The sequence below is a fragment of the Capra hircus genome, chromosome 25 (genome assembly GCF_001704415.2).
Source record: "Capra hircus breed San Clemente chromosome 25, ASM170441v1, whole genome shotgun sequence".
In the NCBI taxonomy this organism is placed as follows: Eukaryota; Metazoa; Chordata; class Mammalia; order Artiodactyla; family Bovidae; genus Capra; species Capra hircus.
In genome coordinates, this window is record NC_030832.1 from 2,700,502 (window position 1) to 2,716,361 (window position 15,860).

The following is a 15,860-nucleotide window of genomic DNA, read 5'->3' on the forward strand; positions in this document are numbered from 1 at the left end:
AAACGGACTGGAATGGGTGAATTTAGCTCAGATGACCATTACATCTACTACTGCAGGCAGGAATCTCTCAGAAGAAATGGAGTAGCCATCATGGTCAACAAAAGAGTCCGAAATGCAGTACTTGGATGCAATCTCAAAAACGACAGAATGATCTCTGTTCGTCTCCAAGGCAAACCATTCAATATCACAGTTATCCAAGTCTATGCCCCAACCAGTAATGCTGAAGAAGCTGAAGTTGAACGGTTTTATGAAGACCTACAAGATCTTTTAGAACTAACACCCAAAAAAGAAGTCCTTTTCAATATAGGGGACTGGAATGCAAAAGTAGGAAGTCAAGAAACACGTGGAGTAACAGGCAAATTTGGCCTTGGAATGCGGAATGAAGCAGGGCAAAGACTAATAGAGTTTTGCCAAGAAAATGCACTGGTCATAGCAAACACCCTCTTCCAACAACACAAGAGAAGACTCTACACATGGACATCACCAGATGGTCAACACCGAAATCAGATTGATTATATTCTTTGCAGTCAAAGATGGAGAAGCTCTATACAGTCAACAAAAACAAGACCGGGAGCTGACTGTGGCTCAGATCATGAACTCCTTCTTGCCAAATTCAGACTTAAATTGAAGAAAGTAGGGAAAACTGTTAGACCATTCAGGTATGACCTAAATCAAATCCCTTACAATTATACAGTGGAGGTGAGAAATAGATTCAAGGGATTCGATCTGATAGACAGAATGCCTGAAGAACTATGGACTGAGATTTGTGACATTGTACAGGGAGGCAGTGACAAAGACTATCCCCAAGGAAAAGAAATGCAAAAATGCAAAATGGCTGTCTGAGGAGGCCTTACAAATAGCTGAGAAAAGAAGAGAAGCTAAAGGCAAAGGAGAAAAGGAAAGATATACCGATTTGAATGCAAAGTTCCAAAGAATCGCAAGGAGAGATAAGAAAGCCTTCCTCAGCTATCAATGCAAAGAAATAGAGCAAAACAGTAGAATGGGAAAGACTAGAGATCTCTTCGAGAAAATTGGAGATACCAAGGGAACATTTCATGCAAAGATGAGCACAATAAAGGACAGAAATGGTATGGACCTAACAGAAGCAGAATATATTAAGAAGAGGTGGCAAGAATACACAGAACTATACAGAAAAGATCTTCATGACCCAGATAACCACGATGGTGTGATCACTCAACTAGAGCCAGATATCTTGGAATGTAAAGTCAAGTGGGCCTTAGGATGCATCACTAAAAACAAAACTAGTGGAGGTGATGGAATTCCAGTTGAGCCATTTCAAATCCCAAAAGATGATGCTGTGAAAGTGCTGCACTCAATATGCCAGCAAATCTGGAAAACTCAGCAGTGGCCACAGGACTGGAAAAGATCAGTTTTCATTCCAGTCCCAAAGAAAGGCAATGCCAAAGAATGTTCAAACTACCATACAATTGCATTCATCTCACATGCTAACAAAGTAATGCTCAACATTCTCCAAGCCATGTTTCAACAGTACATGAACCATGAACTTCCAGATGTTCAAGCCGGTTTTAGAAAGGCAGAGGAACCAGAGATCAAATTGCCAACAGCCACTGGATCATTAAAAATGCAAGAGAGTTCCAGAAAAACATTTACTTCTGTTTTATTGGCTATGCCAAAGCCTTTGACTGTGTGGATTACAAAAACTGGAAAATTCTTCAAGAGATGGGAATCCCAGACCACCTTACCTGCCTCCTGAGAAATCTGTATGCAGGTCAGGAAGCAACAGTTAGTACCAGACATGGAACAACAGACTGGTTCCAAATTGGGAAAGGAGTACATCAAGGCTGTATATTATCACCCTGCTTATTTAACTTATATGCAGAGTACATCATGAGAAACGCTGGGCTGGATGAAGTATAATCTGGAATCAAAATTGCTGGGAGAAATATCAATAATCTCCTATCTGCAGAGGACACCACTCTTATGGCAGAAAGTGAAGAGGAACTAAAGATCCTCTTGATGAAAGTGAAAGAGGAGAGTGAAAAATTTGGCTTAAAACTCAACTATCAGAAAACAAAGATCATGGCATCTGGTCCCATCACTTCATGGTAAATAGATGAGAAAACAATGGAAATAGTGAGAGACTTTATTTTGGGGGCTCCAAAATCACTGCAGATGGTGACTGCAGTCATAAAATTAAAAGATGCTTGCTCCTTAGAAGAAAAGCTACAACCAACCTAGAAAGCATATTAAAAAGCAGAGACATTATTTACCAGCAAAGGTCCATCTAGCCAAAGCTATGGTTTTTCCAGTAGTCATGCATAGATGTGAGAGTTGGACTATAAAGAAAGCTGAGCGCCTAAGAATTGATGCTTTTGAACTGTGGTGTTGGAGAAGACTCTTGAGAGTCCCCTGGACTGCAAGGAGATCCACTGGTCAATCCTAAGGAAATCAGTCCTGAATATTCATTGGAAGGACCAATGTTGAAGCTGAAACGCCAATACTTTGACCACCTGATGGGAAGAACTGACTCATTGGAAAAGACCCTGCTGCTTGGAAAGATTGAGGGCTGGAGGAGAAGGGGACGACAGAGGATGAGATGGTTGAATGGCATCACCGACTCAATGGACATGCGTTTTAGTAGGCTCCAGGAGTTGGTGATGGCCAGGGAAGCCTGGCATGCTGCAGTCCCTGGGGTCACAAAGAGTCAGACATGACTGAGTGACTGAAATGAACTGAACTGAATACAAAAAGCACCTATGTTGTTGGGGATATCTGATGTGATGTGATGTCATATGATGTATTAATCAGATTATATAAAAATTAAGGATTTATCTTCAGAGGTCAGCATAGACTAACCTAGGGGGAAGTATTTACAATATATCTATCTGGCAAAGTTTATCTAGACCATTCTAAGATCTACTGCAAATAAACCAGAAAAAACATATAAGAATTAAAATTAAAGTGGGCAGAGGATGTGAAAAGGCAGTTTATAGAAGAAGAAATAAAAACTGCCAAAATGTTTATTTAAAAAAATGGCCTATCTCACTAATAATCAGAGAAATGCAAACTAATCTGAGGCAGCATTTTATACCCATCAAATTAGCATAAATTAGAAGATTTGGTGGCAGTAGGTGTTAGCTAGGATGGGGTTGTGGGAATCAGGGCCTTTAATTTAAAGCTTTGGGAGTTGTATGCAGTTACATCCTTTGGAAGAGTTTGGCAGCTTTTGTGGATATATGGAGCCTCTGTGATAGAGGCTCATGTCCATAAAGGGGCCTGTATATGAACATTCACTGTAGCATTGTCTGTGGTTGCAGGAAATTAAGGCAATCTGTATGTTCATCCCTAATGGAATGGACGAATAAAGGCATATTAAGCATTAGAAACACTAAACTAAGGACTTCCCTTGTGGTCCAGTGGCTGGAAACTCCATGCTCCCAATGCAGGAGGCCCAGGGTTAATCCTTGGTCAGGGGAACTAGATCCCACATGCTGCAACTAAGACCTGGCACAAGCAAAAAAATAAATAAAAATAAATACCTATTGTTTTGAAAACTCACTAAACTAAATGTCCACATAACAACATGGATATATCTTTTGAAACATAAGTAATAACATTGTGGGGAAAAGGAGTTAAAAGATAAGCAGAATGGGAGGTATACCATAATAACATCAAGCAAATTTAAAACATCACATATACAAAACAACATTACATGTTTTACAAGGATAACAATGCATACCAAAACACTTACTTGTCAAACACATGAGACAGAGGAAGTGCCTATGAGAGAGTGAAGGGGAATGAGAGTGGGATTGGCAATAAAATGGAAAAGTAAATAAAATAAGAATTAGCAAACGAGAGGTCTTACAGAGACCTGTAATCACATTTTATACAGTATTCCATAGAGGTAGATGATTTACTGAATTCCCCACTGATGGACATTGACATTCTCTAGTTATTCATGCTGCTGCTGCTAAGTCACTTCAGTCGTGTCCAACTCTGTGCGACCCCATAGATGGCAGCCCACCAGGCTCCCGTCCCTGGGATTCTCCAGGCAAGAACACTGGAGTGGGTTGCCATTTCCTTCTCCAACCCATGAAAGTGAAAAGTGAAAGTGAAGTTGCTCAGTCATGTCGGACTCTTAGCAACCCCATGGACTGCAGCCTACCAGGCTCTTTTGTCCATGGGATTTTCCAGGCAAGAGTCCTGGAGTGGGGTGCCATTGCCTTCTCCAGTTTTTCATGAGTGTGGACTTTATAGTCAAAATAGAGATAAAGTTTAAGGGGCTCTACCATGTACCAACTAGTCCATGTGCCCTGGACAATTATCTACTACTTCTGAGCCTTAGTTCCTCTCTTGTAAAACAGGAAGTAGTGTGGCCATCATGGTAGTGTAGACCACTGAGCGGAGCATCTGGCACACAGCAAACCTGCAGTGCTTGTGGTTACCGCAGTCATGTTGGAGACAGGCCCACAGGGCAGGGAGCCACACTGGGCAGGGACCATGCCCACCTTGCTTGCCTCCATACCCCAGCAGCACCTGGGACACTGTCTACCCTCAGTTGAATGACATGGTTTCTAAGTCAGCAGTTTTGGGGGTAGTTTATCTTCAGTGACATTTAATGGCCTAATCAGGTTGCCAGTTAGCCTTTAAGTGTTTATTTAGCATCATTTGTAGATTATGCCTCTTCATACAGAATGAGGTGAATGTCTAAGGCTAAGACTTATGATCCTCTTAAGTCCAGAGATAGTGGCAATCCCTTTTACTCTATTCCCCCACAAATAAACACTCAAAACCAACAACTTCCTGATGATGAGTTAAAAATACTAACTTCCTCATCAAAAAGAATAAAAGATCTAGTAATAAACTTAACCAAGGAGGTGAAAGATACATACTCTCAGAACTATAAAATATAGATGAAGGAAAATGAAGATGCTACAAAGAAATGGAAAGATATCTTGTGTTTATGGATTGGAAGAAATAATATTGTTAAAATGTCTGTACCACCCAAGGCAATCTACAGATTTAATGCAATCCCTATCAAAATACCCATGATATTTTTCATAGAACTGAAACAAATAATCCTGAGATTTATATGGAACCACAAAGACCCTGAATTACTAAAGCAATCTTGAGATAAAAGAACAAAGCTGGAGGTATCACACTTCTTGAGTTCAGACTATACTCAAAAGCTACAGTAATGAAAACAGCAGAGTTCTGGCACAAAAACAGCCGTATAGATCAATGGGACAAAATAGTTCAGAAAGAAATCCATGCACTTATGATCAATTAATATATGACAAAGGAGGGAAGACTATACAATGGAGAAAAGACTGTTTCTTTAATAAGTGGTGCTGGGAAAACTGGACAGCTACATGTATAAAAAATGAAATTAGAACATTTTCTGACACTATATACAAAAATGAACTCAAAAGATTATGACTTAAAACCTAAAGCCATAAAATTCCTAGAAGAGTGTAGCAGAATACTCCTTTATATAAATCATAGCAATATTTTTTTTTATTTTTCTTCTAAAACAAAGGTAAAAAAAAGCAAAAATAAATAAATGGGACCTAATTAAACTTAGAAGTTTTTGTGGAGCAAAGGAAACCATTGACAAAATGAAAAGACAATCTATTGGGGAAAATAATTGCAAAATACATGACTGGTGGGGTTTATATCCATCATATATAAACAATTCAAACAACTCAATTAAAAAAAAACAAACAACCCAATTTTAAAATGGGCAGAAGCCATGAATAGACATTTTTTTTTCAGGGACGACCATTTTTATCACTGACATATTCTTTTTAATTAAAAAAAATGTATTTGTTATTTTTGGCTGCACTGGGTTTTTTTTGTTGTTGTTGCACGTGGTCTTTCTCTAGTTGGTGCATGGGCTTCTGTTGCAGAAGACAGGCTCTAGAGCACAGGCTTCAGTACTTTTGGCACATGGGCTTAGTTGCCTCACAGCATTTGGGATCTTCTTGGACCAGGGATCAAACCCATGTCCCCTGCATTGCCAGATGGATTTTGAACCACTGGAACATCAGGGAAGCCCCAAACAAACATTTTTAAAAGTAGATATACACATAGCCAGCAAACATGAAAAAATGCTCAACATCACTAATAGTTAGAGAAATGCAAATCCAAAGCACAAGGTAATCACCTCATACCTGTCAGAATGGCTATTAATATAAAAAAGTCTACAAATAACAAATGTTGATGAGGGTGTGGAGAAAAGGGACCCCTAGTACACTGTTGTTAGAAATGTAAATTGGTGCAGCAATTATGGAAAACACTATGGAGGTTCCTCAAAAAACTAAAAACAGAACTATCATATGATCAGCAATTCTGCTCCCAGGTACATATTAAAACAAAATGAAAACATTAATTTGAAAAGATATATGCACTTCAATGTTCACAGTAGCATTCTTTATAATAGCTAAGATATAGAAACAACCTAACTGTCCATCAACAGATGAATGGATGAAGGTATGGTATATTTTTATAATGCCTATGTAACTCAGTCGTAAAATATAATGAAATTCTTCCATTTGCAACAACGTGGGTGATCTAAAGAGCATTACGTTTAGTGAAATGTCAGACAAAGACAAATGCTCTATGTTATTACTTAGATGTTGGATCTAAAAAATAAAACGAATGAATATATCAAAACAGAAATAGACTCATAGACATAGAGAAGAAACTAGTGGTTACCAGTGGGAGAAGGAAAGGGGAACTGAAAGATAGAGGTAACGAATTAAGAGATAACAAATGGCTATATGTAAAATAAACAATAAGCATATATTGTACAGCACAGGGAAATATAGCCATTATTTTTTAATAACTTTAAAAGGAGCATAATCTGTAAAAAATATTCAGTCACTATGCTATGAGAGTCCCTTGGACTGCAAGGAGATCAAACCAGTCAGTCCTAAAGGAAATTAACTCTGAGTGTTCATTGGGAGGACTGTTGCTGAAGCTGCAGCTCCAGTATTTTGTCCACCTTATGCCAAGGGCTGACTCATTGGGAAGGACTCTGATGCTGGGAATGATTGAGAGCAGGAGGAGAAGTGGGCGGCAGAGGATGAGATGAGATGGTTAGATAGCATTACTGACTCAATGGACATGAATGTGAGCAAACCCTGAGAGATAGTGGAGGACAGAGGAGCCTGGCTTGCTGTGGTCCATGGGGTCACAAAGAGTTAGACATGACATAGCGAAGGAACAACAAAATATTGTACCCCTGAAACTAACATAATATTGTAAATCAATCATACTTAAAAAATACTAGCTTCTGCATAAAATGGTATGTTTATGCCTAATGAGAAAACACTGTTTAACACTAAACGAGTCATTTTATTCTCATTTTATGCTTGGTTTACTTGTCTACCAAGTAAGACCACCTGCCGTAGAAAGCATTGTAAGAACTAAGCTAGATCTTGTGAAAGTACCTGGAAAAGGATAAAATTATGTAATTATTAATAATTTAAGGAATGCAGGTATTCTCACTGCTCTTTCAATTAGTAATCTGTGTTTGGGGATGGAGTTCAGGTGAAAGAACCAGTCGGTTCTTCAGGGACTGCCTTGTTCCTGAGTCCTGGCCATGCAAGTGCTTTGTGCTAATTGCCTGTGGGGGACAGAGGTCCCCCCTTGGGCTCTGCAGAATGAGCAAGAGTGAGCTGGGCTTCCGGGTGTCAGAGCCAGTGCTCCTCAGAGGGCCAGGGCCAACCGCATGGTTAAAAGCCCTCTCCTCGAGGGTAGGAGAGTAGCGACGCAGCACAGCTTCCTTCCTAATTTCACACTCTCCCCCCTGCTCGATCCAGCAAGCACCAGTGACAGTGTGACAGAGTGACAGAGTTGCATGGGCTCTTGAAGCCAAAGGTATGTTTCCGTAGACGATTCATAGATTTCTACTAATGAGAATCCGGGGTATAAGAGGAGAAGATGGAAAAGGAAAGAGCAGTCAGGGGAATTGGAGAGAGGAGAGGGAGCAGATGAAATGACCTTCTACAAGCGCTGGCTTTGTATTCTTACTTCCTGGAGAAAGTTTGGAGGACATGGTATGGGGGCCCCAAGTGCATTTGTGACAGCCTCTATCAGCTGAGAGCCCTTCCTAGGTGGCATAGGGGTAAAGAACCTGCCTGCCAATGCTGGAGACATTGTGGGTTCAATGCCTGAGACGCAGGTTCCATCCCTGGGTCAGGAAGATCCCCTTGAGTAGGAAATGGCGACCCTCTTTATTGTTCTTGCCTGGAAAATTCCATGGACAGAGGAGCCTGGCGGGCTACAGTCCATGGGGTCACAAAAGAGTTAGACACACACATACCAGCTAAGAAAAGAGATAAGAAAGGAAGATATTTAAACTTCACAGGGGAATTATAAAACTACAGATTAAGAACTTTTATGGAATAAAATTCATTTCTAGGATGTTTAGGAGAGAAACTGGAAAATTCTTATCCTGATCACACCACCCCCAAAGACAGACGCTTTTGTGTGCACATATGTGTCCTAGGAACAGAATCCTCCAGCAGAAAAGGGTCATGGCAGACTTTGGGATAGCCCAGTGCCCCTGGTCAGACAAATCTCTAAACTTAGATAAATTTCTAAGCAAAATCTTTAATTCCTTTTTCTCTTGCCAAAGAATTTGCCAATGTTGTTTTCATGCCAAAATCTCAGAATGTCAAAGCACAATTTCTCTTGCTTTTAATTTAAGCCTGTTTTTGCTTTTCATAGATAAGGAGAGCACCTGCTGTATGAGCAGCTGTCTTTGAAATCCCACCATATAGCAAAAACGTTAACTGGAAGAAAAAAAAAAAACCTCTCTTTAATCACTTCTTCTTAAACAAGTTAATGTCTTGGACATTTTCCATAATACCTATTTTCTTTTGCTTTTTCTTCCCTAAAAATCTGCACATGCTCCGTGTCCTTTTTAAAATGTCAGGCAAATCAGGTAAGACCCTCCACTAAGGAACTGCCTATGCAAGACAGGGCAGAAAGCTTACTTCCTGGCCCTCACATCAAGCACTCCTCTGTCCAGTTTTCCTTTTGAAACTGCCCTCAGTTTGCAGAGGATTGTACCCTGGAGAGCTATTCCTGGAACACCAAGCTTATCCAGCTTTTTCCAATCTGAGTTTGTGGTGGGGAGTTTTCATACATATTTGACGTACTGCCATTTAACTCTTTAATTTTGTAAGATCCTATGTTCATTAGAATTGCCTTCTGAGCCATCCTGCATCCAGCATTTTTTTCCAACAGTAGCATCAGAAATCGATTTAAGTGAGCTTTGTTGTATTCCCTGATGCAAACATCAGATGTGGAGTCCGCTCTAGACATCATTGATTCCCTTCTTCTCCCTTTATGTTCCTTAAATTTTAATATATACTGTGATACCTCTAAAGAGTAATAGGTTCCATAGTTTTACTATGAACTATGTCATTTTTTCTTTTATTGATCCTATACTTACCTCCTTTAAGATTCAAACTCCTAAAAAAAAAAAAAAGATTCAAACTCCTCTTTTCTAATTTTTGAATTCTGAGATTTGGGGTGGGATTCCTGTTCACTCCATCAAACACTTCAAATCTACCTTAGACTTCATCCTCCTCAGTTCAGTTAAGTTCAGTTCAGTCGCTCAGTCGTGTCCCACTCTTTGCCACCCCATGAATCGCAGCATGCCAGGCTTCCCTGTCCATCACCAACTCCCGGAGTTCACCCAAACTCGTGTCCATCGAGTCGGTGATGCCATCCAGCCATCTCATCCTGGGTCGTCCCCTTCTCCTCCTGCCCCCAATCCCTCCCAGCATCAGAGTCTTTTCCAATGAGTCAACTCTTTGCATGAGGTGGTCAAAGTATTGGAGTTTCAGCCTCAGCATCATTCCTTACAAAGAACACCCAGGACTGATCTCCTTTAGGATGGACTGGTTGGATATCCTTGCAGTCCAAGGGACTCTCAAGAGTCTTCTCCAACACCACAGTTCAAAAGCATCAATTCTTCGGCGCTCAGCTTTCTTCACAGTCCAACTCTCACATCCATACATGCCATCTTCATCCTTCTAGGTAGAGTTTATTCTGCTGTGTGGCCCTTGCGTGCCATACTGCCACAGTGTTATCCTACATTGAAAACCTTATCTCCAGTCTTGACCAGGTCACCATGAAAAGATGAACTTAGAACTTAGATGCAAGATAGGCACAAACTGAGCTGTCAGGAGTATCACTGTCAAGTGTCTCCAAATAAATTAAATATTTAAAAATAAATCATATATAAAAACTTCTCTGGAAGGATAAGGAATTCAGGATTAGGTTTCCTTATTTGTTTGTATTTTTTATGATTCCCTTTCTGTTTATTGCTGAAGCTGATGTTAAAGGAAGGTTTGAATTCTGAGAACCTGTACCCACATATGGGGAGTGCTGACAGCCCAGGAGCAATTTCTGTAATAGGAGAAAGCCAACTCCAAATTCCATATTTGTTGAGGCTAATCTGCAAGTGGCCAACTGAGAATTGTGAGATTTGGGGAAGAATGGGCAGAAGAATGGGCAGAAGACTGGGCGAAGTTGGGCCACGACAGCATCCCGGATTAACCAAGAAGCAAGTCTTGGCTGCTCTTCTCAACATCTTGAAAGTTCAAAACAAACTTACAGACAGGCCAAGATGGGAACCATCTACGCACACACGAGTGATCCCTAAAAATCCTTCTGTACCCGAACAAACTCCATCTAGGTGCTCCTAAATTACACCATAAATGGCACCTACTCTGAGTTCAGTATGGTCCTCTCTGAGCTCCTCTTAAAATGCGAATAGTGCCAGGTCAGCTTAACATTCCAGTTTACAAGAGAACTATTGTGACTGAGAACAAGAACTCTCAATTACAAGTTGAGAGACCCTTTAAGGGAGGGAAACATCCTGAAGAGCATCAAGTTGCTGAATTCAAACTTGAAGTTATTACAGTCATGTTTGCTTGGGGAGTTTGTGCAGATCAGGCCCAGAATCCATCTGATATGGTGCTCCCTCCTGAATTTGCTGAGTGGCAGGAGTCAGTAATCTCCCACTCCAGGTATGTCCTGTCCTTTCCCCATGCTGACTGGTTTATTCCTTGTTATGCACAGAGTGGGGACCAAAAGAAATTGTGGGATCACTGAGCAGCCACAGAGCATCAGCCACCTGGAGACCAGGTAGCTTATGGAAGAAGACGGGCCATGTCTGTCTCTGTGTCTTTCTCCTCAAGGGACACAAGGGGACAGGAACTTCTAGGAGGAAGTAGGGAGATGGGTGTTAGGAAGAACAGAAATATGAGCTATCAGATTAGTAACTCAGCTCCCTTAAGACCCAAATGAATAGAACAGGCAGTCACTTCTTCTTAAGGTATTAGGTAGAGAAAGGAAGGAGGGTTGAAAAGTGTTCTGAAATCTATATCATCCCTGTCTCAGTAGAAGGACTACATTGCTCATCTAAAGAAACAGACAATTAGAAGAGATTTCCTGCCTCACTTCTGGGTGGAATCTAGCATCAAAATCTCCAGTGTTTCTGCTGCTCACTGATGGAAAGAACAGTTCTTCGGGTTTTGGCCAAGAGATGTGGCCAAGTGATCACTGCCTGGAGCACCAGGACCAGATGGCACACTTGCATATATCCCGTGAGGAACATCTCCCGTAAAGCTACTCTTCGGGTGTGGCAGCCAAGTTCCTGTGGACAAGTTCTGGTCCAGAGGAAGAGGCAGAGCATTTATTGCCAGTCTTCAGTGTCCGGATGAGGACAGCTCACCCAATACTGTTTTTGTTTTCTTCTCAGATCCTTTTATTTATTAGTCAAAGAAGGGGGAAGGGCGTTGGTTCATGATTTTCAGAAAAGCCTAGGTCTTGCCCAATGAAAGTGATGGCAACTGGTCCTTTATTAACAATATGTAATTTTTGTTTATGAGATATTAAGAATTACTCCATCATTTAAGGTGGGTACAGTGGTCATATACCTCAAACTTTCAGAGATCGCCTCTGAAATCTTCTGTTATCCTTTACTAATTATGGACACCCGATAACTGATTTAACTGGCTTTGGAGTAAACCTTGTTTCTATCTTTAGCCTGTTCCACCTGCACGTGCTTGGGCTCAAGTGAAGTTTTGTGCTACATTTACCTCTTTTTTTTTTTTTTTGACATTCTCAAGTCTTTATTTTTTTTTATTTTTATTTTTTTTAATTTTAAAATCTTTAATTCTTACATGCGTTCCCAAACATGAACCCCCCTCCCACCTCCCTCCCCATAACATCTCTCTGGGTCATCCCCATGCACCAGCCCCAAGCATGCTGTATCCTGCATCAGACATAGACTGGCGATTCGATTCTTACATGATAGTATACATGTTAGAATGCCATTCTCCCAAATCATCCCACCCTCTCCCTCTCCCTCTGAGTCCAAAAGTCCGTTATACACATCTGTGTCTTTTTTCCTGTCTTGCATACAGGGTCGTCATTGCCATCTTCCTAAATTCCATATATATGTGTTAGTATACTGTATTGGTGTTTTTCTTTCTGGCTTACTTCACTCTGTATAATCGGCTCCAGTTTCATCCATCTCATCAGAACTGATTCAAATGAATTCTTTTTAACGGCTGAGTAATACTCCATTGTGTATATGTACCACAGCTTTCTTATCCATTCATCTGCTGATGGACATCTAGGTTGTTTCCATGTCCTGGCTATTATAAACAGTGCTGCGATGAACATTGGGGTACATGTGTCTCTTTCAATTCTGGTTTCCTCGGTGTGTATGCCCAGCAGTGGAATTGCTGGGTCATAAGGTAGTTCTATTTGCAATTTTTTAAGGAATCTCCACATTGTTCTCCATAGTGGCTGTACTAGTTTGCATTCCCACCAACAGTGTAGGAGGGTTCCCTTTTCTCCACACCCTCTCCAGCATTTATTGCTTGCAGATTTTTGGATCGCAGCCATTCTGACTGGTGTGAAGTGGTACCTCATTGTGGTTTTGATTTGCATTTCTCTAATAATGAGTGATGTTGAGCATCTTTTCATGTGTTTGTTAGCCATCCGTATGTCTTCTTTGGAGAAATGTCTATTTAGTTCTTTGGCCCATTTTTTGATTGGGTCGTTTATTTTTCTGGAATTGAGCTGCATAAGTTGCTTGTATATTTTTGAGATTAGTTGTTTGTCAGTTGCTTCATTTGCTATTATTTTCTCCCATTCAGAAGGCTGTCTTTTCACCTTGCTTATATTTTCCTCTGTTGTGCAGAAGCTTTTAATTTTAATTAGATCCCATTTGTTTATTTTTGCTTTTATTTCCAGAATTCTGGGAGGTGGATCATAGAGGATCCTGCTGTGATGTATGTCTGAGAGTGTTTTGCCTATGTTCTCCTCTAGGAGTTTTATAGTTTCTGGTCTTACACTTAGATCTTTAATCCATTTTGATTTTATTTTTGTGTGCGGTGTTAGAAAGTGATCTAGTTTCATTCTTTTACAAGTGGTTAACCAGTTTTCCCAGCACCACTTGTTAAAGAGATTGTCTTTACTCCATTGTATATTCTTGCCTCCTTTGTCAAAGATGAGGTGTCCATATGTGTGTGGATTTATCTCTGGGCTTTCTATTTGGTTCCATTGTACATTTACCTCTTTTAAACTCACATATTTGTATCTCCTATATTTGGTGAGTAAGTCTGCCCATGCTACCCATTCTTGGCATGATTTTATAAACTTATCACCTTCTCCCTCAAGCTTCATCTTTCTAGACCAGGAGTTTTCAGGGCTGGTTAAGGATATAGAAAAGACAGGAAAAAAATTATTAGAACCTTCTGGGGAGCTTTTCCAAATACAGCAAGTCTGCGCGACCTTTCCATGAGTACACCAAAACTTTGACTGGGTAAATCTGTATTTTGAGAATTTCCACATTTAGCTCCAATGGTCAACTCCTTCTATCCTGTTGTCATTACTGTGTTGAACTGAAGATCCAATCTTTTTGTTCTTTATAAGGCACTTCCTTCATTCCTGTAATAAGGTTTGATATTCACATGGAATAAAGTTTCCATTCATTGTAGGACTGGCAGTATTTGAGGACTGCATGAATGCTTGCAATCATAAAGTTTAAACTGGTACTTAACTACGAAGCTCAATGACATCAGAATCACACTGATGCAGATCCACCTAATCCAGCAGCTTCTTCTTCACTCGCTTTACTCCTGGTTTTCCCTGGACAGATTCCCCAAGTGACTGAAGGCAACCAAAGATGGAAAGGGCCAACAGCAGCTCCTTGGAGGGCTTCATTCTGATGGGTGTGTCTGACCATCCCCAGCTGGAGATGATCTTTTTTGTAGGCATCCTCTTCTCCTACTTGCTGACCTTATTTGGGAACTCAGCCATCATCCTGCTTTCCATCCTGGATGCCCGGCTCCACACACCCATGTACTTCTTCCTCAGCAACCTCTCCTCCCTGGACCTTGCCTTTACTACTAGCTCAGTCCCCCAAATGCTGACCAACTTGTGGGGAGCAGACAAGACCATCAGCTATGGTGGCTGTGTGACCCAGCTCTATGTTTTCCTCTGGCTAGGGGCCACCGAGTGCATCCTGTTGGTGGTGATGGCATTTGACCGCTTCGTTGCAGTGTGCCGACCCCTGCACTACACCAGCATTATGAATCCTCGGCTCTGCCGGCTGCTGGCTGCCATTGCCTGGTTGGGTGGCTTGGGCAACTCTGTGGTCCAGTCAACATTCACTCTGCAGCTTCCTTTGTGTGGGCACCGGAGGGTGGACAGCTTCCTGTGTGAGGTGCCTGCTATGATCAAACTGGCATGTGTTGACACGAGTCTCAATGAGGCTGTGCTCAACAGCGTCTGCACATTCTTCACTGCTGTCCCGCTGAGCGTCATCCTGATCTCCTACTGCTACATAGCTCAGGCAGTGCTGAAGATCCGCTCCGCTGAGGGACGCAGGAAGGCCTTTAACACGTGCCTCTCCCATTTGGTGGTGGTGCTCCTCTTCTACGGCTCAGCTATCTATGGGTATCTGCTTCCAGCCAAGACCAGCAAGCAGGACCAGGGCAAATTCATCTCCCTCTTCTACTCTGTGGTCACACCCATGGTGAACCCTCTCATTTACACTCTGAGGAACAAGGAGGTGAAGGGGGCGCTGAGGAGGCTGCTGGGGAAGGGAAGAGAAGTCAGCTGAAAGAAGGGAAAATGCCTTCATCATTTACCACCTTTTCATCTCTACATGCTTTTTCTCATTCTCTCTCTGGCCAGGGGAACACGAGGAGTACTAACCCCAGCACAAGCTTATTCTCCACAGCACTAAGCTGTTGGCCCATGGCTAGTGTTATTTCTTAGGTTCTACACTTATTTACCAAATAGCCTCCTGTGGACCACAGATAACAGAGCAGAGGCTGCCATCAAGGCTCAGAGGTTGTTGACTCAGCTCACGGTTACTTCTGTCCACGTTATTTTTACATATTCATTATGTGTAATAAATATTACATGTGTAGTATTGTATTTTAGAGAATTTTGTAAATTTCTAAACTCTGTACTTTTCCTAATTCTCCACTTGCAGTATCTTATATAGTTCCATGAAATCAGGCCAGAACCCAAGAACTTCATCTTTGCACCTGATCCATCCATCATCTTTTTCCATCTCTTTGTCTCTTCTTAGTATTTCAGCCTGTCTGCCCTCACTCCCCACCCATATGCCTCTGTCATTGTTTACCCTCTCCTTTATGTCTACATCCCATTTTCCCTTCTGCCTCATCCAATCCTGAAAGAAGACCATTTTTCTTTTTTTGGCTGGGCCCTGAGACTTGCGGAAACTTAATTCCCCTACCAGGGATGGAACCCATGCCCCCTGCAGGGGAAGCATGGAGTCCTAACCACTGGACCACCAGGGAATT

At 41.4% G+C, this 15,860-nt stretch overlaps 1 protein-coding gene across 1 annotated transcript; it reads left to right on the top strand.

The window, feature by feature from the left end:
• Positions 14,187-15,191, top strand: LOC102180985 (olfactory receptor 2C1). Its single transcript, XM_005697469.2, has one exon. The coding sequence runs from the start codon at positions 14,210-14,212 to the stop codon at positions 15,146-15,148; it is 939 nt and encodes a 312-aa protein (XP_005697526.1). The 5' UTR covers positions 14,187-14,209; the 3' UTR covers positions 15,149-15,191.